The sequence below is a fragment of the Tetrao urogallus genome (assembly GCF_951394365.1).
Source record: "Tetrao urogallus genome assembly, chromosome: 1".
In the NCBI taxonomy this organism is placed as follows: domain Eukaryota; kingdom Metazoa; phylum Chordata; class Aves; order Galliformes; family Phasianidae; genus Tetrao; species Tetrao urogallus.
Window position 1 is genome coordinate 131,092,110 of NC_136813.1, and position 23,582 is coordinate 131,115,691.

The following is a 23,582-nucleotide window of genomic DNA, read 5'->3' on the forward strand; positions in this document are numbered from 1 at the left end:
TTGTTTTGATTTTATTTCTCCCTTTCCCCACACATAACTTCTCCCTCCCTCTTTTCTTCCCCTTCTCTGAGTACATTGGTTGAGAGAGGCACACGCACACACACACTGCTGTATTTTCAGAGTGGTTGTGGCAGAGGTAGTCTACAAACAGAGGGAAGTGAGGATCTCCTGAGCGTATGGGTACAGGCAGGAGGGAAGCAGGTCTCTGTCAAGTTTTGCTTTTCTCCATGTGCAGATCAAATCAGCAGCAAGGGGCTCTGTTAGTCTGCTACCTCTGATTGTGCTTTTCGGGTTCTTGCTCAGGTTGGTTGTGGCTGAGTTTTGTTACTACTTTGAGGGAGAGGGGGGGCAAATCAAGAATTGTGTCACTGCACAGTGTGCTCGTTCCGGGAATCTTAATATTATATATATATGTAAAAATGTAGAGGAGCTTAGTTTGAGGTGGGGAAGGGGGTAACCTGTCCTAAAGAGATGCATTTCTGAGGTTGCTTTGATTTTTAGTAAAAAGACCGGATTACGCGAGGGAGGGGTGCAGATGGCAAAGCACTTCAATGCTTTTAAATCTTTCTTGGGTCTTGAAAGACTTCTATAATATGAATGTCATTCAAATTTAGGGTATATTGTAAGCTGACATCTTTCAAAGCTTTGTGGAAATCTAGCGTGGTGCTTCTAATAGCAGACAACAGATATTCACTTTGAAGTCTGAAAACTGTGTTCACAAATTCTTAATCTGGTCTTTCTCCAACTGCAGATGGCTCTGAGAGGAAGATGCTTTGGATTTTTTTAACTTTATTTACAGTAGGCTAGGCTCAACATCTTTATTATAAAACATGAAGAAACAATCATCTGCGAGCGTGACTCAATATCAAAGCATGCCTATCTCTTCTGTGTTTGCACGTCTGTCTGTCTGTCTCTTGGTCAAAGCTCTTCAACACCTACAGCACATCCGCGTCTATTATTTTTCCCCCTCCACCACTAGGTAAAGAACAAGGCTCTGTCCTCAGCTTTTGGGGTGAGGATCCCGCAGGGGGAAACCAGCTTGCCTGCCTTCAGCTCAGAAAGTGTGGGCAGGGAGGTGGCATGGGTGAGCGATGCCCAGCACGTGTCCGGGCCAGGGGCAATGGGAGTGGGGAGCCCGCGGGGAGCAGCAAACTTTGACGCAGGAGTTTGCGCTCCTCTCTGAGCAGCCCACATCCAGCACTATGAGAGGATGCGTTTTCACCTTCAGGGTTTTTTTTCTCATTACTCATTAATAGAGAGATGCGTATCTTGCCTTTTTTATTATTATTATTATTTTTTTTTTCTTTTCCTTTTGCGTAGGCAACTTATTGTTTTGTTTAGGCAAAGTATTTGGGGTGGAGTGATGCGGGGGCACGCTCCCTGCTTCCCCGGCTCTGTTTCTGGAGCGCTCCCTGGGAAGGTGATCCTGAGCCGCTTCGGTAGAGGTCACTTGTGTGTGTGCGTGTGTGTGTGTCCCTGGTGTTTGTGTCTAGCATATGCATGTGGTTTTGCTGACTGCACTTGCAGGCTTGTAAATTTTCACCATGGGAAATTACCAACAAAGCCCAATCTGTCTCCTGGCTGCTTTGCACTTTCTGAGGGCGGCTGTACTTGAGCGAGCTGCAGAACGAGAGAGAAAGAGAGAGGGAGAGAAAGGGGGAGCGGGGAGGGGGGAGAGAGGAAGGGTGGGTGGGTGGAGGGGGAGAGAGGTAAATAGCCTTAAATCGGAAGGGAGCTGCTTCTCTGTGGTCTTCCACAAGAGCTGCCTGGGCTCTGCTGGCTCAGTAATAACTGAGTGACCTTTTCTTTTGCTGTATTATGTCTGGCTGGTAAGGGATTGCATTTTGCAGCTGATAAAGCCCTGACTTCATTCAACTCGGCTCCTCACACGCTGCTTTAGGTAAGTTGTCTTCAGCCAGGACGGAGACAGACAGCCTTGGACTGCAAGATACTAAAAGGAGGACACCTGTAGCTCGGATGCGGTCAACACAATTACTTGGCGGATCCTTGAGGACCTCATTATTTTAAACTTAAAGAATAGCGATCTCCCCCCCCATCTCTCCCACCCCCCCTTTATTTTTTTTCCCCAAACAATGCTTCTTTTTGACCTTTCCCAAGGAGAAGAGCTACAAAGCAGCCACTGTGCTTATTGAACTGCCTCCCCTCTATCGCTTAATTGAGAAGGTAAGTGAGGCAACTGTGTACATAAGCTTTGGGTCATTTGTGTATGTGTGTCTGCATCACTCTCTCTCCCTCTCCCTCTCTCTCTCTCTCTCTCTCTCTGAGTCATAAGCCGGGGCTGCAATCCATACACACATCCCTGCACTGCAACTTTCGCTCGAGCTGCAGCTCTGCTGAGACTGTTTTGTTTAAATCATGTGAGGCTTCATTATTTTTATGATGAGACATGAAATACATGCAAGCGAAGGATGCTGAGCGAAACCCATCTAACTGGATGTCTCGAGAAATAGCAGTCAAAGTTAACAATGAATTGCAGCAGTCCCCCCTACCTCCCCCCCCACCCCCCCTCCGCCTCCGTTATTATTGTTATTATTATTCTTGCTTCTTCCAGAGCCGCTCGAAACGTGCTCTCAATTACCAAGGGAGTAGCTTAATTTCCCACTCCCCGGCTCTAATCCGCCAGCCTCCCCGTACAGCAGTTTCATTTGCAGCCGGCTCGGCGCAGGGTTAACCCTTTGGGCAGCGCGGCGGCGGCGGCGGCGGCCCGGAGGCGGCGGGGGAGCGCCGGGCAGCCCCCACCGGCCACGGGTTACTCGGCAGGAGTCAGCGCTCCGCGTGGGAGCCTTTCGGGGTGGGGGGGCTTTTTGGCTTCCTCTTTTCCCTCTTCGCTCCCGGCGCGGCGTGTGACAACGTGACAGCTCCGTCGGTTCCGACAAAGCCGCCCACCGGCGCAGCGCCGGGACCCGGCGCCGAGGGGTGCCCGGGGACAGCGTGCGGCCGTGCCCCGCCGCCCTCCCCCCGCCCCGCGCCGGGGGAGCGAGCGCTCGTTGCTCGGGCCGGGCCTCGGTGCTTCCGTCAGGAGGAGCTCCGCGGGCGCCCGTACAGCGACTCATGCAGAAAAAGGAGAAAAGTTTTGGTAAGGCTGCTGGTGCGCTGGCTCAGTTCGCAGGAAGGTAGGGCCGGGGCGGGGAGAGGGGCGAGCGCGGTTCCCTCTGCTCTTCTCTCCCGCCAGCGTTCGCGTGTGCAGCGAGGAGACCCCCGTGCCCCCGGCTAGAGAGCCGCGCAGGACCGCCGGTGACAGCGGTGAAGCCGGCCAGGTGCAGCCAACCTCGCTGCGCGCATCCCCATGCCTCCCTCTGCCCCCACCGCCCCATCCCTGCTGATGCTTGGGAAAAGGAATTAGCACAAAAGGCTCGAGCGTCCGGCTCCGAAAGGGAGTCTTTGTTGTAGAGTGTATGTTTCTTATTTATTTTTTTATTTTGCATGTGAGCTGCATCAAAATTGAACTCAGTCTTGCAAATCTCTTGTTGGCCTTTGCCAAGCACTAGCACTTTGCTGCCATGGTAACTGTAATTAAACTGATAAGAGTGGAAAAATGTCAGTATCTCTGAGCCTTGCAGCTGCATTGGAGAAAAAGGGAATCAAATTGGTTCCCAGCACCACTGCTCTAAAAAAGGAGGGAGGGAGTGGGGAGAGCTGGGGGGGGGGGGTTGACACGACAGGGGTAGGAACATAGCTAAGCAGCTCCGTCCCTGAGATCTGGGTACATCTATTTGCTGTGATGTCCCTTAGGGGGCTACAGCCTGCAGGGATGCTCTGGGCCAGTGAACAGAGAGAAACAAGCTTTTAGGCCCAATCTCGCTTTCAAAAAGAGAAGGGGAAAGAAGAGGAGAAATCTTTTGTTTGGTGTCTCTTGGCAATCGACTAGCCGTGTTGGCTAAATTCTTTTAATCTGTATCACTGCTCCCAGCTGTGGGACTGCATAACCATTTTTAGTTTTCACCTAGCCTCCTCTTTTTTTCCCCCCACTATCAAGCCACCTCCTCCATTAAAAATAAATAAATATATATTAAAAAAATCATATTCCTCTTTAGAAGAAGGGGCGAGAGGTGAAGTTTAGTTATATACCATGAAAAATTGACTCAAAAGTATGCAGAAGTGTCTGTATTCAGAGTACTAAAAAAAACCCTTACTTTTATTATTATTATATATATTTTTTAAACCTGGAGTGTTATGGAGTTGCGGTTACTTTGTTGTGTTAACTACAGAAGCTGAGACTGTGCGGATGAATGGCACAGAACAAGAGAGCATAATGGAGGCAATCAACCGTTAGGCTGGTTCACAATGCAATCCAGGCAATTAAAAGCTCACCAGAGTTTAAATGAAATGGTTCTACTTATTTCTGTGCACCACACTGCACAGGCTATTATTTATGTCTCTTTTTTTAATTATGATTTCCCTTAAACTGTCAAATAACTCAGAATAGCGGGGTCTCGGAGGCGATAAGAATTTTCCACAGAACAATTTGCATGCCAATCTAAAACTAGTTACCACTCTTGATGCGCTGCATGCGAGCTCTGAAATGTTTCTTCCCTTCTGAAACCTTAACTTTTTTTTTTTTTTTTTTTTTTTTTTTTTTTTTAAGTCTGTGCGTATTGTCCTGAATAATTGGAGCACTGAGTGCCTATAGGATGGAGCTACAAAGTGGGAGAGCCTCTGAAAAGCACTCTCTTACTTTTTATTTCTTTTTTATCTTCCGCTGGATCTCCAGCTCTCTTGCTGACTGCACACTGTCCATCAGTCTGCTGTGTTCTAAAGACCACTGCACTGATATGTAATTTGCTCAAAACTGATTTCTTTTTTCTTTTCTTTTTTTATTTTTTTAAGTAGAACAAGTTTTCCCTCTCTTGCTGTGCAACCCCTTGTCCTTGTTTCAACTGTGTGTGCTGCAGTGAAGGAGGAGTGAGTGGGCTCTAAAAGTTTGTGAGCGCTGTGGTGTGAGATAGCATCCAGTACTGCCCCGGAGCATCCCCTGTGCCATGAACCTCAGCCGTCCTTGCAGCTTCTTGGTGCCTGCACACAGAGGCTGCTAACAGAGCTTGTTCTGTCAGAACTCCACACTGATTCCAGGAAAGGTGATCAGAGTGACATAAGTTCATGTCTCTGCCTTCTGTCAGGAGCCTGACTTAGCCTTTTCCAGCAATCTTTCCTCTTTATTCTGGAATTCATAGCTACAGATCCCTTGTCAGTGTTTCACTGTGCATTAACAACCACTGCCAGGGACAGGAGTCACTTGCATTCAACTTATCTGGAGAGACGGGGGGAGATCGAGGAGCTTACAGAATGGGTTAGGAAGTTCTCTCATCAAGAATTTGGATTGCCATTAGAAGTCTTATTCCTGGCAGTTTGAGTGCAGCGTCCTGAGGTTTGGTAAGGGGGAAAGAGAGAGAGGGATGCTGAGCAGGACCGGGAAAGTGAATTGGGCTGAAATAGAAGGGGTTTGCCTGACAGTGACGGGCACTGAAATGTCTCTGTACTGATTGCAGATCTGCTCCGGGATGCAGAGTGTGGACAGGAGTCCACCAAACTAAAGGGAAAACCGGGTTCAGTTTTTGCAGCCTGGGTGTAGCACTTTGGAGCCGTCCGTGTTTTGGGAGCTCTGCCTTCCTAGAGAGGGGGCAGCAGGGTGGCCAGGCAGCACGGTGTGCTCCTGGTATCACCTCAGGCTGCCCTGGGTGCTGTCAGCCTCAGAGCGCCTGTCTGTACCTGGGGATGGCCAGGTTGTGGGGCTGCAGCCTGTGGGAGCTGCAGGTACGCTGACTGGTGCTCAGGGCAGCTATAAGCACACACGTTACTGGGAAGTGGCACTGTACTGGAGGTGGTCCGGGAGGTGATCTGCATTAGTCTGGATTATGCCTCACAGGAGAAGTAATCAAGTATTCCGTTCTCAAAATTAAGTGTTTTAATCCAAGTCTGTGAATAAAAGGGCATGTGCAGAGAATTCTGAGCTGCTTAAAGCACTTCTTGGGGCACTGCTTGTGTTTTGTTTTGACTCCAAAAATAAACTTTTTTTTTTTAATAATGAAGCTGTAGTTTAATTTTAATTTTCATTAAAATAGAAGCAGCTTCATTGTAAGTAAAGTGTGAAAAAGATCAATTCTGTCTAAAAGGAAAAGCATGCCTTCCCTCCTATAGCTGCTGCAGACCGAATCCCAAATCCTTAATCTGGAGATGCTGCCAGCAGGATGTCAGGGCCACCTTCTCCTCGCCTCAAGCTCAGAAGTGTGGGGCTGTTAGCATGACCTCCGAGGGGCGTCTGCCCCTTTCCACTTGTCTCTGTAAGGAGGGTTTGGGCTAACCAGCGTGACAGCACTCTATCTGCTTTCCGAATGTAGCAAGAGCCTCAAAACAGTGCCAGACTGTGTGCCACACAGCGCGTGCTGGGCTTGTATTTATAACACAATAATCTGGTGTTTGCAGCATTTTACTTAAGAATTACCATGCTTGATTGCTGCAGCATGCTCAGATGCTGGCTTATTCAAGCCCTGTTGTTGTTTCATCTTGTTCCCCTTGTGGAGCGCAGGGCAGCCCATCAGCTGGGATCAGGGACGTGGCGTTCCTTATCAGGTGACAAAATTTTTACATCACGATTTTTTTCTTTAAAGCCCTTAACTGCATTAGCTGCTAGTTTATCCTGGCTTCCCTTAAGCTGAAGATTAAAGTCCCAGAGCAGTCCTCCTCTCTTCTGAACTTTTTCACTGAGTTCCACAAAGTTGCCAACTGCGGTTTGTTTCGCGTGCCTGTCCTCTGCGTGGTGGTAGAGGGGGTCAGGAGTAAGTGTGCTCTAAAGGGGTATTTATATATATGCAACTTCACAGATTAAGCCAAGCACCAAGCAGATATATTGGCAATCCTATAAGACTGCTCTGTACCATTGGTCTGCTACAGGCGCTTTACAAAAGTCTCCGCTGTTTTCACTGTTCTTAGTCGTTTGCTTGTAGTTGTGTTACATTGCTGCTTCACTCCTGCACCCTGGGCTTAGGGGAGCTCTCTGGCAGCTGGATATGCTGCGGTGCTCACTCAGGATGAGCGCTGTGTGTTCTTTCCCAGCCCTGCCCAGCCACAGAGCCTGTGCAGGTCGCAGGCTCTCATCCTCCCATTTGGGAATGAGAAACAGACCTCACGAGTTGCTGAGCGGTGTAGGAGCATTGATTGGAGGGTAATGGGAAGGCAGCAATGCCATTTTGATACTTACGGATAGTAAAATAAAGACCTTGGATTATCTTGCTAGGAGGTACAGACATTCGGCAGCAGTATTGCCATGGTACTTCGAGGTGCTCGCTAGGAGAACTGGCTCTATAATTGAACAGCTAATTTATCAGACAAATATATTCATTCAAAATGCATGGTAGAGTGTGTTGCAAAGCTGGGAGCGGGGATGTTATATGTATGAATTACTATAGTAATAGTAAGAATTACTATTTCTAATTTGTTGACTGGCTTCACAGGTGAAAGTCATGAGTTCAACTTGATAAACCCTGCAAAGTCACATAGCTGGCTCTATACTTGCTGCGGTCCACGCACATTCAATGCGTTTCACGTACACGTATGGATCCCTGGGATGCCTCAGCTGGCACAGCATTTAGCCTCTTGTCTTCACAGTGCTGATATTCATAAAGGCACGCTGTACCATCACTTCAAAGATTACACTCATTTTCATGTTTTCCTTACGAGACCTTTAAAAATAGGTAAAATAAAACACCAGCCGGTTCGTGTTCTCTCTAACTGAGAATGCCTTTCTGAGGAAGTGTGCTGCGGCACCGACGGAGATGCGCTGATAGAAGCTGGGGCTGCAAAGCGTTCCTAAGAGCAGTAGTGTAGTGTTCTTGATGAGGAGCTCTTGAATTTGCTGTTCTTTGTTACGAGACTATTTGACTTTTCCCAGTCTCTGAGTTAAGAACGGGGTGCCGTGCCCTGAACTTGGGAGAAGGATTCTTTCAGCAAAAGCATTTATTCTTGTCTTACAAAATTCTTGTTGTGATGCTCAGATGCACTCTAATGAGTAGCAATTTTTTTTTTTTTTAGTTGCATCTCCGATTGGCTTAAAACAGTGAGATAACCTAGTAATCGAACTGTGTGTCTGTTTTCTTTCCTCTCTGATGCTTGTTTGATGTACAGCAAAGCATCTACAAGGCTATGATTTTGCTTCTTCTAAGAAATGACTTTCAGAGGATCAGTGTGAGTGTAATCGGCTGGCAGTTCATGAGACCAGCCAAGAGAGACCAGTCTGTAAGCACTTTGGGGCAGTGACCTCCTCTCCCCATTTACAGCAAAACTGAGGGCCATCGATTTTTTTTTGTATGGATCTCTGGAAGGCAGCTGCGGTGCTCCACATGCCATTGCTCAACTGTATTCCACTTTTGCCCATTCTGTCCCTTAAACAGTGGTTCAAGGGTTTGAACTGTTATTTCTGCTCTCTGCTATTGCATTCAAAGGTATACATAATTAATGGATACCACTAGACTCCTTTTCCCAAACTATCTGTTTGGCTAAAATTGGGATTAGAGAATAGGGCAGAGATTTTGTATCATTATTATTATTTTTTGTGAAAAACTAGTAACTGTCTGACCTTGTGCAGCTTATTTAAGGTCAGATTTTTCAGCAGGTCCTTAGACTGAAGGATGCAATGAGAGATGCTGGTACTGAAGTCTCTATAAATCTGATTGCTTCATTCATGTGCCTAAGAACAGAAATCTTAAAAAGCAAAATTCCTACTGCAAAAATATATGGGCCAAACCTCCCTGTAACTCTGCTCCCGTACCTTCGATAGCTTCAGTCTTTCCATCTCTAGAATCTAGAGTGTTCATATGTTTTATAGATAGTGCAAATTAGTCCAGACACACAACTTCAGGTATTTTTGCTATTGCACATAGGTTGTTTGATTACATTTTTGAATGCTAAACATTGAGAATGTTGGGCAAAAGTGACTCTTTAACAGGACTGTTTTAATTTTTCACTTTAATTTTTCAATCATATTCCTTTTCAGCAAAGAGACCGGGTAAATGAGGTGGAACTCAGATCAGTGGAAGTTTCTGCTCTCAAGTTTATTTAATATTGTTTTCAGCTTGCTGTGGACTCGCCAGATTATGTCATCCTGTCTCTGCAGTTGCCTTATAATGAACTGGGTGTGTGTGGGAGGGGAGAGGTGGAGGAAGAGAAGGCTGTGAGGCTCATTCTGGAGAGTGTCTGTTTTCACCCTTCTCTCTTCTTGCTGTGTTTCAGGTATACAAATGCTCTCAGTCCAGCCAGACACCAAGCCGAAAGGTTGTGCTGGCTGCAACCGTAAGATTAAAGACCGGTATCTTCTAAAGGCCCTGGACAAATATTGGCATGAAGACTGCTTGAAATGTGCCTGCTGTGACTGCCGCCTGGGGGAGGTGGGCTCCACTCTGTACACCAAAGCCAACCTTATCCTTTGTCGCAGAGACTACCTGAGGTAGGTCGCACCTGTGTCGTGTTCCTTGAGAAACGCAGTGAGCCTGCTCAGTCCTTCCTGTGTAGGTAGTGGTGCGTATGCAGTGCTTGGAAGCTGCAGGACAAAGCATTTGTGGAGCATGAGGCAACCAGCTGCAGCAGAGAGGTGAAACTAAATTCAAAGGTAGTATCGCATGCTCTTGAGTTTTGTGATGCTTATGGTGAGGTGCTGCGCTGGGAGGGAGGTGAGAACAGAGTAACCCCTGGCTCAGCAAAGTGCTCCTGGAGAGCTGATCCTCCTAAAAGCAATGCAATGTTCAGCCTGAAAGAGCAGGGCCGCCTGAGTGGCCTGCAGCTGCTCAAGTGTGGGTTGCAATGCTGTGAGCGCTTGCTCCATTTGGCTGTGCGTATCCTCTTCTGCCCTTTGAGTTCACCAGAGGGATTGTGGTGGTGGTCGGAGCTTTAAGGAACGTTGCCATTTATCTGCTAGAAGCTGCACTGAGACAATCCACTCACCTTCCCTGTGCTAAATAACCCCATAGCCAATGGGCTCCAACCAGCCCACTGACCCGTGTGGGACCTGGGTGACCCCACACTGCTTTTCAAAGGTGGCAGACCATCCTCTGGGTGATGCTTCTTGAATATGGCAAACCATCACCTGATTCTCTGCTTTCTTGTTTGCTTGTCAATCTTCTCAAAAACAATTGGGGTATAAATCGGCACAGTACCAGACTAGAGCGTGCATGTACAAATAGAGCTACTTGCAGAAGCTGAGGTTAATCGAGAAGTTTGGTCTCTCTGGGCTGTCAATAGTAAATAGAGAGAGAGAGGCTCCTCTGGGGTGATTCAGAGCACCTATTTCATAGAGGAGCACCTTCTGCCGTTCCCTGCAGAGGGGGTCTAGTGAGACTGGCTGCCCGAGGCAGGTGTGAACTTCTGGGAATATTTCCCCTGCTTCTGTAGCAAAGTCTTTTCCTTTTAAAGGGACATTCAAGTCTGTAATACATTGGGGAAAAATTAAAATTCTCTTTACGTGTGTTAACTTAAAAGTTCAGTGTAGGCACGGGTAGCAAATACGAAGTTTCCAGGTTGTATGGCATGAGTAGGTTGGTACAGAAATCAGGATTAATGTGTTAACAGCTCTTGGTACTCTGGCTCTTCGCATTACAACCTGTTTTTTCTAGAGTAGAGCAAAATTGTTTGCAAGTGTCTTAGGTGTTTGCTGAGCTGGAGCTGCAAAGCAGCTTAGTGTTCTTCAGACAGGGCCACTTGGATCTCTTAGTGGTAAAAGTGCTCTGCTACCCATTAAAGCTCCATGAGTTGAGCACAAGACGGAGTCTGCATCTTAAAGGCACTGTGTTAAAGCTGCCAAAAAAAGTAGCTAAGAAAACCTTACTTTTAAAAATGAAGAGGAAACTGTTTCATGCAAGAAACAGAAGGGGATCATTGTACAGAAACCTAGGTTGCTTGTGATCTTAAATTGTGTTATGGAGAGAGTGGTATGAACAGCTTCTGGGGGCAAATTGGTGCTGAGCCTAATATTTAAAACCTGTTTTAAGAATCTTTCTATAAGTGCCCGCACGAGTAAGAAAACTCTACTGTGGCAATTTGATCCCCAGATTTACTGGTGGCTTTGAACTTAGTCTCCCAAAGACTCACGCAACAGATCGAGTGTTTTAAAATCAAAACCAAAAGTGATTGAATCGTAGGGATATGAACAAAACATTTCCACATTACACACGTGTGCATGCATCTCATTGCTCTCTGGTATTTAAAGGTCTATCAGGAATAAATATTTAGCAATCAGAATGTTAAAATTCACACTATGTGACTCAGAGAAAGGCGACTGTGATTTTTACACCGTGGTTTATCTGTCACAAATGCTTTCAAAACTGATTTTTTTGTTATTTATTCATCTGCAATATTCACGTTTGCACCAGTGAAACCAGCATACATGGCAGATCCTGTAGTCAGTCTAAAGATGTTTTGGATTTTGTTTCTGGATTTATCCAGAAGTCTTTGTGAAGTCTTAATGAAAGTCATAAGCCTTTCCTTAGTGATTCTTGTGAATGCACGGATTTAAACTTGGTATTTACTCTAAATTTCATACTGATGCACTTAAGGTAATTGCAGATAGTTTGCCTCATTGCGTCTTATATACTTGGTTATGCAGTGAACCTATAAAAGTGATCTTTTTAATGCTAATGTAGAAACTAGTCAAATGTTCTCTAGCTTTGTAGTCAAAAAAGCTTTCATATTTAGCAACTCACTTGATTTAAAGAAAAAATTACTTAGCAATAATGATCAGATTAGGGTTCGATTGCATTTTCAAGCTAGCCTCTTTTTTGTTGTTGTTGTTCTTTTTAACTATAAAGGAAGTGTTTGCTACATACAAAACTGTTCCAGCTTCCTATTAATTTATGTGGTGCCCTCTAGAGGATATGTGGCTTGTATGATATTATAAAGAGTAAAATTGCTTATTAACTTCTCTCTCTGTGATCATTATGTATTTCAGTAAGACAACCATTCTACAGATACTATAGGCAATAATGTAGCCAATTTGTGTGCTTTGACATCCATGGTTAATTCAGAAACTATGTGATTGTGTCTTTGGCTATTTGCAAAAATGCTTCTAATATCTCTCACTTAGAAATGCCTGCCAAAAAATATTGAAGATTCTCTCCACTGTAATGCATGCTCTTGTTTGGCATTTGAGCCATGAGATACCTACTCTGAGTCTTTTATAAGTACTCTCTATCGCCAAGACTTCAAATCTTGCTTTGTTTTAGCTCTCCCTTTTGTTAAAATAAGTTAATTTTACTATATTAAGACCTTACTCTCTAGGATAGAGGGGGTCATGGAGATGGAGGTAATGAGCTTGGAAGATGTTCTGGGTGTGAGAGGCTTTCCCTTGCAATCTGATTCAACTAAGTCACTTCAGTGATTTCAGAGGTGGCATGTGGCACCCAGGGTATTGGAGTGGTCACAGCAGGAATGAGCTCTGTTTTGTTAACGAAGATGAGAACTGACTTGAGTAAAGAATGGGCTCAATGTTAGGAATAACATACGTAGTGAAAATGATATGCAGAGTATAATTCCCCTGCAGGCTTCTGTCTCCTGCTTATACACTCCTGGGTTAGAAAGTGAAGACTTAATTTAAGGAACTTAGGTTTATGCCAGTATTTCAAGTCCATTTACAGTAAGTGAAATATGCGAGAAGTTGGCTTTTTCCCCCCCCCCCCCCCCCCCCCCCTTTCCTCCGGAGCTGTGCAGTGACATCTTAATGTATCAACCTATCCTGCTCAGTCCTCTGTTCTGACTGGCAGCATGTCCATTTACAAGCAAAATATTCCCTTTGAAATCTGTCATTACTGCCATTAATGACCAGTCGTTATGTTAACAGCCCCTGGGCTGTTAACATATCAAACTGGTTGTTAACTGGAAGGTTATTACTTATTTAAACCGCAGGTATGGGTTGTGTGAAATGTGCTTTGGTTATGCATTCTGGGCTAGTTCTGCTCAAAACAATGGGAAAAAACAGCATAGCATTTGCCTTTGGGGTGCCAGGGGATTTGCTTTCTGTTCCATCTGCTCATTTGATTTCTGCATATTTGTGAGGTCCTCCTGCCCCTGGGCAGCCTCCTAATTTCAGGTGCAACTGTGTGCAGTCCCATCTTTTTAGCTTTGCGTGCAAATGGGCAGTCACAGATACTTCCAGATGCACAGTAATGCAAGCCGCGCATCTGAGATTAATATCTGGCCCCTAAAAGTGTGAAATGAAAGACCGACAATTACACGTAACTCAGTTGTATTAAATAATGAGCTTCCTCGGATGCAGCGAAAATATGAAAGTACAGCTGTGCTAAGCTAGTAGCAATGTAGGTCAATCACCCTTTTCACTTAGGTTTTTAACTACGCAAACCCTGCTGAGCGACCAATGACTACAAAGTGCTGTTTCATTCCTATTTAATTTTGGCAGCATTTTACTGAAGAGCAGGCATTCATGCAGCTAAATTATCTTCACCGTTTCTGGTTTTAACTCCAGCTCCATGACACTAAATGTTGGAGTGCATATCTCTTAGTAAACACAAAGAATATGGTTTCTGATTTTTTTTCTCTTTTTTTTTTTTTTTTTTTTTTTTTTTTCAAATCCATCACTTAACATGGAAATTGAATTAGAACTTTTATTTCTTTATGCATAATTTCCCTAGCCAGGCAAACGGATCATAAGAAAAGGATTAACAAAACGGTGTGTTGGGGAGAATTTTTACCCTTAAACACATTTAGAGCCTTTCCGAGGATGGCACAGAGGTGTGCCCCCCGCACTGCCCAAGCTTGGTAACTATTTGGCTTGTAAATGTACTGCAGGCTTTAGAAGAACCACAGAATAGCTCTGAAGAGGGGTTGACTGCTATCCCTGAGGAAAGGGACAAATCATGTTTTTTCTTGTTTTCTCTCCTATTTGCTGATCTGAGCACTTGAGACAAACCTAGATTTTAGATTATATATTGGACAGGATCCTGTAAATAATGAGAAGTGACTACAGAGAGTAAAGTGCTCAACCACAAGCATCATAAAGATGCTGCCTCTGTAAAATATTTAGTCTGTGAAAGGGTACAGACTGAAAAGAACAGAGTTTAGGAAGCAGCCTTTTCCTGCAAAACTGCTCTCACTCTAAAAGCAATTATTATTTAAATATGTATATATTACGTAGTAGTACTTAGAAATTCAAGGAAGACTTAAAATGTCCTATCATCTAGTATTGTTTAGCAGTTCCTGTTTCTCTTATGTCACAGAAAGCACGCGTTAAATATTGCAAACATATGAAGTATTGGCTCTCATAAATGCTTGTACAAATACTCTACATGGATATTTTCATGGATAAAAGGATGTCAGATGTTTTTAAACTGACACCTCAGTATGCTTCTTGCCCAGTTTAATAAAATAATGATAAAATTTTAAGGATTTAAACACTCTTTGAGTTTTCAAGAATATTGAGGCAATTACAAAAGCAAGGTTTAAGAGAGCTCTACTTTCTTTAATAAAACGATCCTTTATTTATTCATAAATACCCTGATGCAGTAAGTGTTAAAGTATAAAGTACTATTTTGGAGGAACAGGTCCTAAAATATTTTACTGTATATATGGATTTTTTAGGTGTAGTGGTCTCCTTGTTGAATTTTTGCTGTGTATGGGAGATTGGTATTCCACTAAATTTACATTAATTGCAGCATTTAGCATGTCTTAATAAAAGAAAAAAAAAAAAAAAAAAAGAAAGCACAATAACACTCTCCCTCTAATTGACAGCTGTTTTGAAATACTTAAAACACTGTTCCAGTTCTTGAAGGGATAAGGGTATACAACAAGGGGACTAATGCACGTACACGCAGTTAATTCACTGCAATTGCAAGGAATAATGGGTTTGATTTAGTTACACTCTAGCTAGTTTAGCTCCTTATTTTAGTTCATCTGTGATAGCTTTTAATAAGAAACATTCAATTAAGCTGTTAAAATTGGTGTTTAAGTCATGTTGAAAGGCTGTAAAATATGTGTACTCAAGTTTGACGCTCTTCAGTAGTTCCATGTGTTTGCTAGTATCTTCTGGTATTTTTCTTCAGAGCTGCCAAATTTTTAATAATTGTGTTATTTTTAGTGGCTTAAAATACACAGTTTAATTTCCAAGGATGTGAATGTTCCCTCTTATATGGCTTCTTGAAAACCAGACACTTCTTGTGTGTTGTCAAAATACCTCATTAATCCCCTGGAAACGTTCAAAGAATTTCAGGAGACTTTTCAGATGAAAGTACATTGCATCTTAAAGCCTGTCCTATATCTCTTCATTATCTTGCTGCAGTACAGCGTATATTATGGAAAATTATTTTACTGTAAATATTTTGTCAATTTATAGTGGTTCAGTAAAGCTTGTAATTTTGGGGCAGGCTTGGTTAGTCTGCAGCGTCAAAGGATGGGTTAATGTTCTTGTAAAAAATACTAAGCAGACCTGTAGAATTCAGAAACTGCTTTTAAAATACATGGAACTTGCTCCATTTTTTCCTTGTTGATTTTTTTCCTTAGAAGAGACTTTGTGACTAGTGCTTCTATGGAATATGTTTAAAATAATACTCCAGTTAAAATGCTTTCCTTCAGGAGCGAGTATTATCAACTATATTATGGCATGTGATTTGACATCCAGGGCTTAATTGCAAACTTTCTGCATTTTTTGGCAAGAAGCATACACAAAACAATGTGTCTCTGTACTGTGTAGTAGAGCAATATTTAGCTGTTATTGCCTAACATAGAGATGTTATTAAGAGGTCCTAAATTCTGCTCCATGCCTGTTCCTTACAAAAAAAAAAAAAAAAAAAAAAAAAATTGAAGCTTTCCTTATTTTGATTTTGTCATAATTTTACCCAAAACTGAAAAAAAAAAAAATATCTATGTATGTGATTTAAAAAATAATAAAATATAAAATTATTTTGAATTTCAACACATTAGACTTGCTGTACCATTCAAACGTTTTGGATATCATAAATAATATTCCCCCGCAGTGTGAATTTCTGACTAATAGGTAACAAACATAGTTATGCTTTCTAAAAATAGAGTTGTGAGCAAATTGAAAATTGCAGAAACTTCTTAGCTGGAAATAGAAATTTCGTCTAAAACTTCATAATAGGTAATTGAGAATCGGCATTGAAAATGTTCAGTGCTATTACACACTTTCAGCCCTCCTGACTTTCAGAATTGCTTTTTCTTTTCTCTAAAGTTAAATATGTTCATGAGGAGTTTGGAAACCAAAATGCTCAGTATGTAGTACTTAATTTCTAAATTAAATTGGTCTTGACATTTAACGTATTAAGGAATGTAAATTTTGGATATACTTTACCAGATGTGTTGTGTTTTGGTTGCTAACTTCCCATTGGATATTTTAGGGTGATGGATGGCTTTTAAAATAGAGAAGAGACACAAGCTTAAATTTTTTTCCAGCTTAAATGTTCTTGAATTTATTAAATTTTTCAGACTTGCTATCTGAAACATGGAGTCTACATTGCCAAAAATACTTGCGTATTTTACACCTGTAGAATTCTAATAGTGGTGTTTTTGCACCCTCCCAAAACTGCTGCTTCCATATTCTAAATCTTAGCCTTTGTGCAATTGAGTCTCTCTCTATATGTCCCATGTGTTTTCAGATAGCTATTACGTATCAGTAAATATGCGTTTTAAAAGAGAAAGAGCTATTTAAGTCATCTCTATTTTTGGTCTGCGTATGAGTCTATAGAGCCAAGCTTTCCTGAGAAAAGACGGATCAATGGGATAGTTGTACGTGATGAGGCCAAAGAAAAACCCAAACCCAACAGTAGTTTAATTAGAAATTACTAAAGTTTGGATTTGTAGAAACTGTTGCATTAAAAAAGTTCTGCCCTTTTTTAATATTTAGACTAAACTGAACAAGCCTTAAACATACACTGGATCTGGCTCAAAAATTCACAAAAGTATTACCAGAACTTAGAATCATAGCGTCATAGAATGGCTTGGGTTGGAAGGCACTGTTAGGATCATCTAGTTCCAACCCCCTGCTATAGGCAAGGACACCTCCCTCTAGACCAGGTTGCTCAAAGCCCCATCCAGCCTAGCCTTAAATGCTTCCAGGGAGAGGGCATCCACAACCTCTCTGGGCAATCTGTGCCAGCATGTCACCACTCTCGCAGTAAACAATTTCTTTCTAATATCTAGTCTAAATCTACTTGACCATATACAAGTGGGAATATAAATCGTTTAAACAACAGGATAAATAGTTTTGCCAAATTTGATCATTAGGAAGCCGTGCTATCAAAATGAAACCATTCATGGTTAAAATACCTTACATGCTCTCCAGGGTCATGTCCTCTCTGCATATCTGCTTGATATTGTATTTACGCATTTATTTATGAAGAAATTGTTGTAGAATTCTCTCTCAATTGTAATGCAAGTACCTGAATAGGAATCTAAGCATGGTTTTGTATTTCCTCAAACTGTTTGAGAGAGACTTCAAATGCATGCTAACAATTAAAAATCTTGATAGCCCCATGGCAATCAGTGAAGTTAGTGGTGTGCTGAAATGTCACGCTAGAGTGCGGGCACAGAGTATTCATAATTCAGTCTGTGTTCCAGCTTTGAATCAGAACTGCAGCTACTAGCAGCTGAAAAGTATTTAGCACCTCATTTTCTAAGAGTACAATAGCCCCAATTATTATCCAAAAAATATTTTCGTTCAGGATGAGAGTGAACTCTGTTTATCTATTTTATCACAATATGTAACACAACACAGGGGAACTCTTTGTGAGCAGAAAATCGCTACTTTTGTGAAATAGATTTTCAGATCTGGATTGATGTTCCATGGGAAATTCTCCTGCAGTTCTTGTGTTAAGTGGCATTCTGCAGAAGTGTAATTTAAGCTTTTCATCTTTTCTTTGCAAAAATGATAATGTCTTGTGTTGGCACATAGTGGATGAAAGTGAGAATTGCGCAACATGCAAAGATAAAATTATTTCTGGAGAGTAGAGCAGAGCAGATAAAACATGTTACCACATCTTTTCTATGTTTTTGGAGAGATCAGAGTAAGTGTACTCAAGTCATACATTTGGATATACTGCAAGTGATGATATATAGGAGTAATTAGCAACATACTACATTATACCAAGTAGCAAATGCCATCTTGCTCTTGTATCATTGTTTTCAGTAGTGCTTGTTTGAGTTTGATTCTTTGGACTTCATATACAGAAGTGATCACTTCGGCATTGACTAAAATGTAGAAAATGCTTGTGCATCAAACTTGATTTTTTTTTTTAGAGACATACTTTCAATCTGTAAATATCAGCATAGATAAAGCCTCGTGTTGTCACTTAGTGAATGGATATTTATTAGATTGTAGCTCTGCACTGAGCAGAATTTTCAGCTATGAGAGTAAATAAATATTATATTAATCTTATTATTTTGCAGCTATCTTAAACAACAACAGATATTAGTTGAAGAAAACTTGATTCAAATACAGATTAAATAAATAACCTTCCTTCAAATTTCATGTGTTCTAATCAACAGATGAATGTAATTTCTAAAAATTGTTCAAATGATTATTGAACTTAGCTTTGTCTTTTAGATATGTTTTTGGGAAGGATTTCTAAGCAGTGGTAGCTTAAGCAAGTTGGCTGGTGGTAAAAAATTGCAATGATTGCAAATTACTGATTTAGGTTTCCTGTCACTATGACTGCTACTACACAAATCTTATTTTTCTGTAGTGAGGACTGTTGCTTCCATAGCTACTACTCTTTCCCAGAATTTGCATTGATGAAGTACGTTTTTTTATTTTTAGAGCGCAGAAAACCAAAAAATTCATCTTCTCCTGAAGAAACACATTGCAGTTCTCCACTTTCTAATTCATGTTAAATACATTTTGCACAGAACTCAAAAGTTCAAGGATGTAAGATTTGGGTTTACAAAAAAAAAACAAAAAAAAACAAAAAAACAAAAAACACAAAAAAAAACCCTCACGAAAAAGCAACTTTTTGAAGAGTGCTTTTTAAGACTCATGTGCCCACCTTACACAAAGTGTCAAGAAGGGCGAGGGCAGCCTCAATAAGGAGGTGATCTTCACCAGCTTTTATTGGCTTCCTTATTTAATTTGTTATCTGATACATTTAAGAACATTTTATACTAAAATAAAATTAACCCTAATCTTACAAATGTATACTACATGCTTGACTTGATGTACCTCGAATAATCCTATTGAAAGCTATGGGACCTATTAATTTAGAAACATGCCTCAGCAAAGCCAAATATTTGAAACTGGAATGGTGCTGCCTGAAAAATCTATCTCCAGTTGCTGTGCCTTCCTTTTTAGTATCCTGCACACTGTACACCGATTATCCATAGCCACAGCACGATTCCCTTTGTTCAGAAGTCTAGACCTGCAGTCTGGCTCCTAGCTGGGCATGCTCTCATTTGCAGGCCGCAATGTCGGCCACAGCTCATACTGTGCCAATGTGCCTCTGGGATGTCAAAGTGCTGATATCCGTAACACTCTCTCCCTGTCCCTCTCTGACTGAAAGGATGTAGATCTGTATGTTAATCCTGCTCCGTCATCGCTCCCAAACTGAACTTCTGGCAGGTGATATAAGGGTCTGCCTTGAAGCTTGTATGACCTGTTGGTAGCTCTTGGGCTTTGCGATTTTTATGGGGAAGATAGCAAGTAGTAGGAGGTGGAACAAAACTGTATTTAAAAGCCCCAGGATTTTCTGTTGATGTTTGTGAATGTTGGGTTCTCAATTCATTTCCTCCTCGTGTTCCAAAATTGTGCTAACGAACCTGTCCTGTGTAATTAGCAGCTCCTGGCTACTGTTAGGGTGTGTTCATTTTCATTAAGATGTTAAATTCATGCATCTTTATGTTCCATGTAGTATTAAAAAGAATGCAACGTGACGTTGAATGCTTTGGGAGCACTGAAAAGTAAATTAAAATATACTCTTTCTGCTCAGAATTTGACTTACTAAAACAATCTTAAGATCTACAGGAAATGTTGAAAACATTACTGTAAATGTGCTGTTTTTAATGAGCCTCACTGTAGCATTAAGTCAGTCAGGAGAGCTTCCTGCAACACCTCCTTACCTAATTCAGTTGTATTGTGGAGTGAATCACTGCTAAGATTCATTGAGTAAAACAGAAATGACGACTTCATGAGTATGTAGCCAACCATTGTCCTCTGTGCTTTTCTGAGGCATTTTCACAGACTCATGGAATCTTTGATGTTGGAAAAGACCTCTAACATCATCTAGTCCTCCTACCAAAAATATTGCCCCCTAAACTATGCCCCTGAGTACCATATCTATGCATTTCTTGAACACCTCCCAGGATGGTGACTTCACCACTCACTGGGCAGCCTTTGCCCAGCCTCTATTTCGGAGAAGTTTTTTCTGGTATCCAACCTGTGAACCATTCCTGGTGTTCCCTCTTCCGAGTCCCAATTCCTTCCAGACTCCAGGTACAACAAAGCTTGATTGTTTTCCTGTAATATCCATAACAGCATCCTTCTCCTGTTTCTTGTGTGCCTTTTGAATAGATTCTCAGCTGGTAATTACAAATTTTTAAAAAAACAACACAAGATTCCACATCTGAAATGTGTGCAGTAGGTACACTGTTCTTAATAAGTTCTTAATTTGGACAAGGAATAGTTACGATGATCACAAGAAGTACAGCTTCTTGCTATGGTAAGCAGCTGATTGCTTTCACTCGCTTCTTTTTTCTCCTTATACAAATAGATCTTCTCTACTAACAGACCCCTGAGGTTTACTCTGATGCTAGTATATATTTGCAACATTTACTGTAATTTGTCAGATTATCTGTCTCAACTGGAATTTACTGAGTCTGAGCAAATAATTCTAGAACCAAATATTCTAAAGAATCTTATTATTAACCAGGTAGTCTTACTGTAATGGCAGGTAAACATTTTCCTTATGATTTGTTTTAAAAAAGGTAATTTTTATTGTGTATACTTGCATATGTATAAGACATATATGCCGGCTATTCTAGCAGACATTCAGCCTCTATATTGTGTCCGATGCTTTCATTTAAACCATCTGAACTCCATTTCTCCGTGCTTCTTCCTCAAAAGCTGATTCTTCATTTTTTAATGTGTGCTTTTTGGAAAAAGTTCTTGCCACTACCTCCTACATGTTTCATGCTTGGCTTACTATCAATATTATTTAAGCAGTACAGTGAGAGATGGCATTGCAGAGTATCAAAAAACTGATGTAAGAAAAAGTATTTCTTTTCCATTTCCTTCAAAAAGGGAAAATTCAGGTGGGGAGGAAATAAAATGCAGAAAATAATTGCAAGCACATTTTGTTTCCCAGAAAATCTTTCTAAAGTAGAGAGAAGTGGTTTTGTCAATGTAAGCCTGGACATTGCTATCCCTACAAGGCATTTGAAAACCCACCTTGTTACCTTCCAAACTTCCAAAAAGCTCTTTTGCACTTGCTTTAAGCACCACATCTTTATATCTCTGAGCTCTACTTGACCTCTTGTGAAACTAAATTTGACATGGGCCCAGTGTTTTTCTGTTAAGAAATAACAATGAAGAGCAGTTCTATAGCCCATATGATTTCAGCAGTGCATTGTGTTCCAGATTGTGTGGGGGATGACATCCAAAGGTGTCTCAATAGGACGAATATATCAGATATTACCAGTGTATTTGCTGTCTGCTTCTTGGTTTACTCAGGAAAAGGTTACAATGGTAATTTCTGCTAATTCAGCCTCATTGCAGTATTGCTTCTTGAAGGCATTGCTGCTGATGGTGGACGAAGTGCTGTAAAGTACTTTGCCTCACTTGCCTCCACCTGATGAAAACTGCAGTCCTGTCTTCCTTCTGCTGTGCATAAGGAGTGGAAGTAGTTACAGTTCCACTTTTTGTATGAAGAAGTTAGAAAAGCAAAAGAATTAATGGCTGCACTGTTTTCTCTGCTTTCCCTGAAATTTCAGAATGCCAGAGATGACAGAAATGTCACACTGATGTAGGCAATTGTCCTTCATCATCAGTAATATTTTGGGAAGAATAATTATTAAATCACAAATGTAAGAAAACTTGTCATGAGAAGACAACATTAATTGTCATTAGATCAGACCTCTGCTTTCTTTTCCTAAATCTAAATGCAGTCACCAAGACAGCTGCATCTGGTCAGATCACTCGTCTGTGGATTTGCAGTTTTGCTGTCAGTTTTCCATTCTCCATGTGTTCACTGGGACCAGCAGCAAAATGGACATCTCCCCACTTCCTAGTGATTGAGAAAGAATTTCGTTGTGCCAAACTGACTGATTTTGCTGCAAGATTAAACCTGGAGATCCACTGTCATTGTGGACATGGGTGTGGGTGAACCAAGCGTGTCCATCACACACAGAAGTTTTGATAAGGAAGAAATCCATTTTGGGAGTAACCAAACTGTTCTGATATGTTCCGTATCACTCTTGTCAAACCAAAAAGAGAAAAATGGAAAAAAAAAGTCGTACCAGGTTCTAGCAGCTCCTACATCATAAGAACATGGAAAATATAATAGACATTCATTAAAGGCCAAACGAAAGTGGCATATGCAGCAAATATGAAAATGACCGAATTATGGTAGCCGATGCTAATGTCTGCCAGATTTAAAAGGTCAGCACCAAAAAGCAGGTCAGATAGACATTTCCAGCTAACAGGCAAGAAACACTGAAGGCTTGAATGTTAGTATTGTGGGAGTGTGTTGGAACAAGAAAAGAAGCACCTTGCTGTATTTGTCCCAGCATAAATGATGGCTACTCACACACATGATATTTATATCTAATATTTCTTCTCATGCCCATAACTACATTGAGCATGCTGTTGTTGCTGCCATAATGTAATCTGCAAAGGTCAATCAAGTTAAAGAATCAGGATGATGAGATTAGGTATTACTTTAAAAAATGAGACAAAAAGTGTGTTTGGAGAGAGGCCTGAACATGTCACCAGTATAATTCTGCCTGGTTTGCTCCAGGTCCCTGCATCCTTTCCTAGAAATGCTATGTGAACTGAGCTGATCCACTTTAGTTCCAAGAGTACTTCCTTGTTCTCTGGTAGTAGCTGAGGTGTCTGAATGTTCTTGGGGAAGAGATGAGGGAGTCTTCTGGGCACAGGACAAAAATAAAATGACATGTTTAAGTGCTTTTTTTTTATGCTCCAGGGAGATTTTACTATCTGAATTGTGTGCAGTGAGCAGGGATTTTTCATTTCATACATCATTCACGACTTGCTGCAGTGATTCCAAAAAGTCACAGAAGCTGAGTCTCTGCTTGCACCAAAGCACAGAATTTTAAGTTTGTGAGTTTTAACAAAGGATGTTGGAGTTTCATTAAGGCTTAACACAAAAATTGCAGTGCGGAGGAACAGTGTCAGGTGTTGGAAAAAAGGAGCAACGTTGTCTGAGGACACTGAAGGATATGCAGTAATGACTATGGCAAGATCCAGAATGTTTTATACTCCCACATTGTTCTCACGTTGCACATGAGGGATGCTCAATGCACGAGGAAGGTAGCAGGTCCCCAGATTTGTCGTCAGTCCATATACCAAAGTTTTTTGATAGTATTAGCTGAGACTTTGTGTTACATTAGGC

At 41.6% G+C, this 23,582-nt stretch overlaps 1 protein-coding gene across 1 annotated transcript in view; it reads left to right on the forward strand.

Annotated features, from left to right (window-relative positions):
* Positions 1-3,072: 3,072 nt before the first annotated feature.
* Positions 3,073-23,582, forward strand: part of LMO3 (LIM domain only 3) — a gene marked incomplete at both ends in the record, with an annotated part of 55,585 nt that continues 35,075 nt past the window's right edge. Inside the window, 2 exons of the mRNA XM_079533099.1 lie at positions 3,073-3,097; positions 9,244-9,457. Of these exons, the coding sequence (XP_079389225.1) occupies positions 3,073-3,097; positions 9,244-9,457 (239 nt within the window). The remainder of the gene's footprint in view (positions 3,098-9,243; positions 9,458-23,582) is intronic.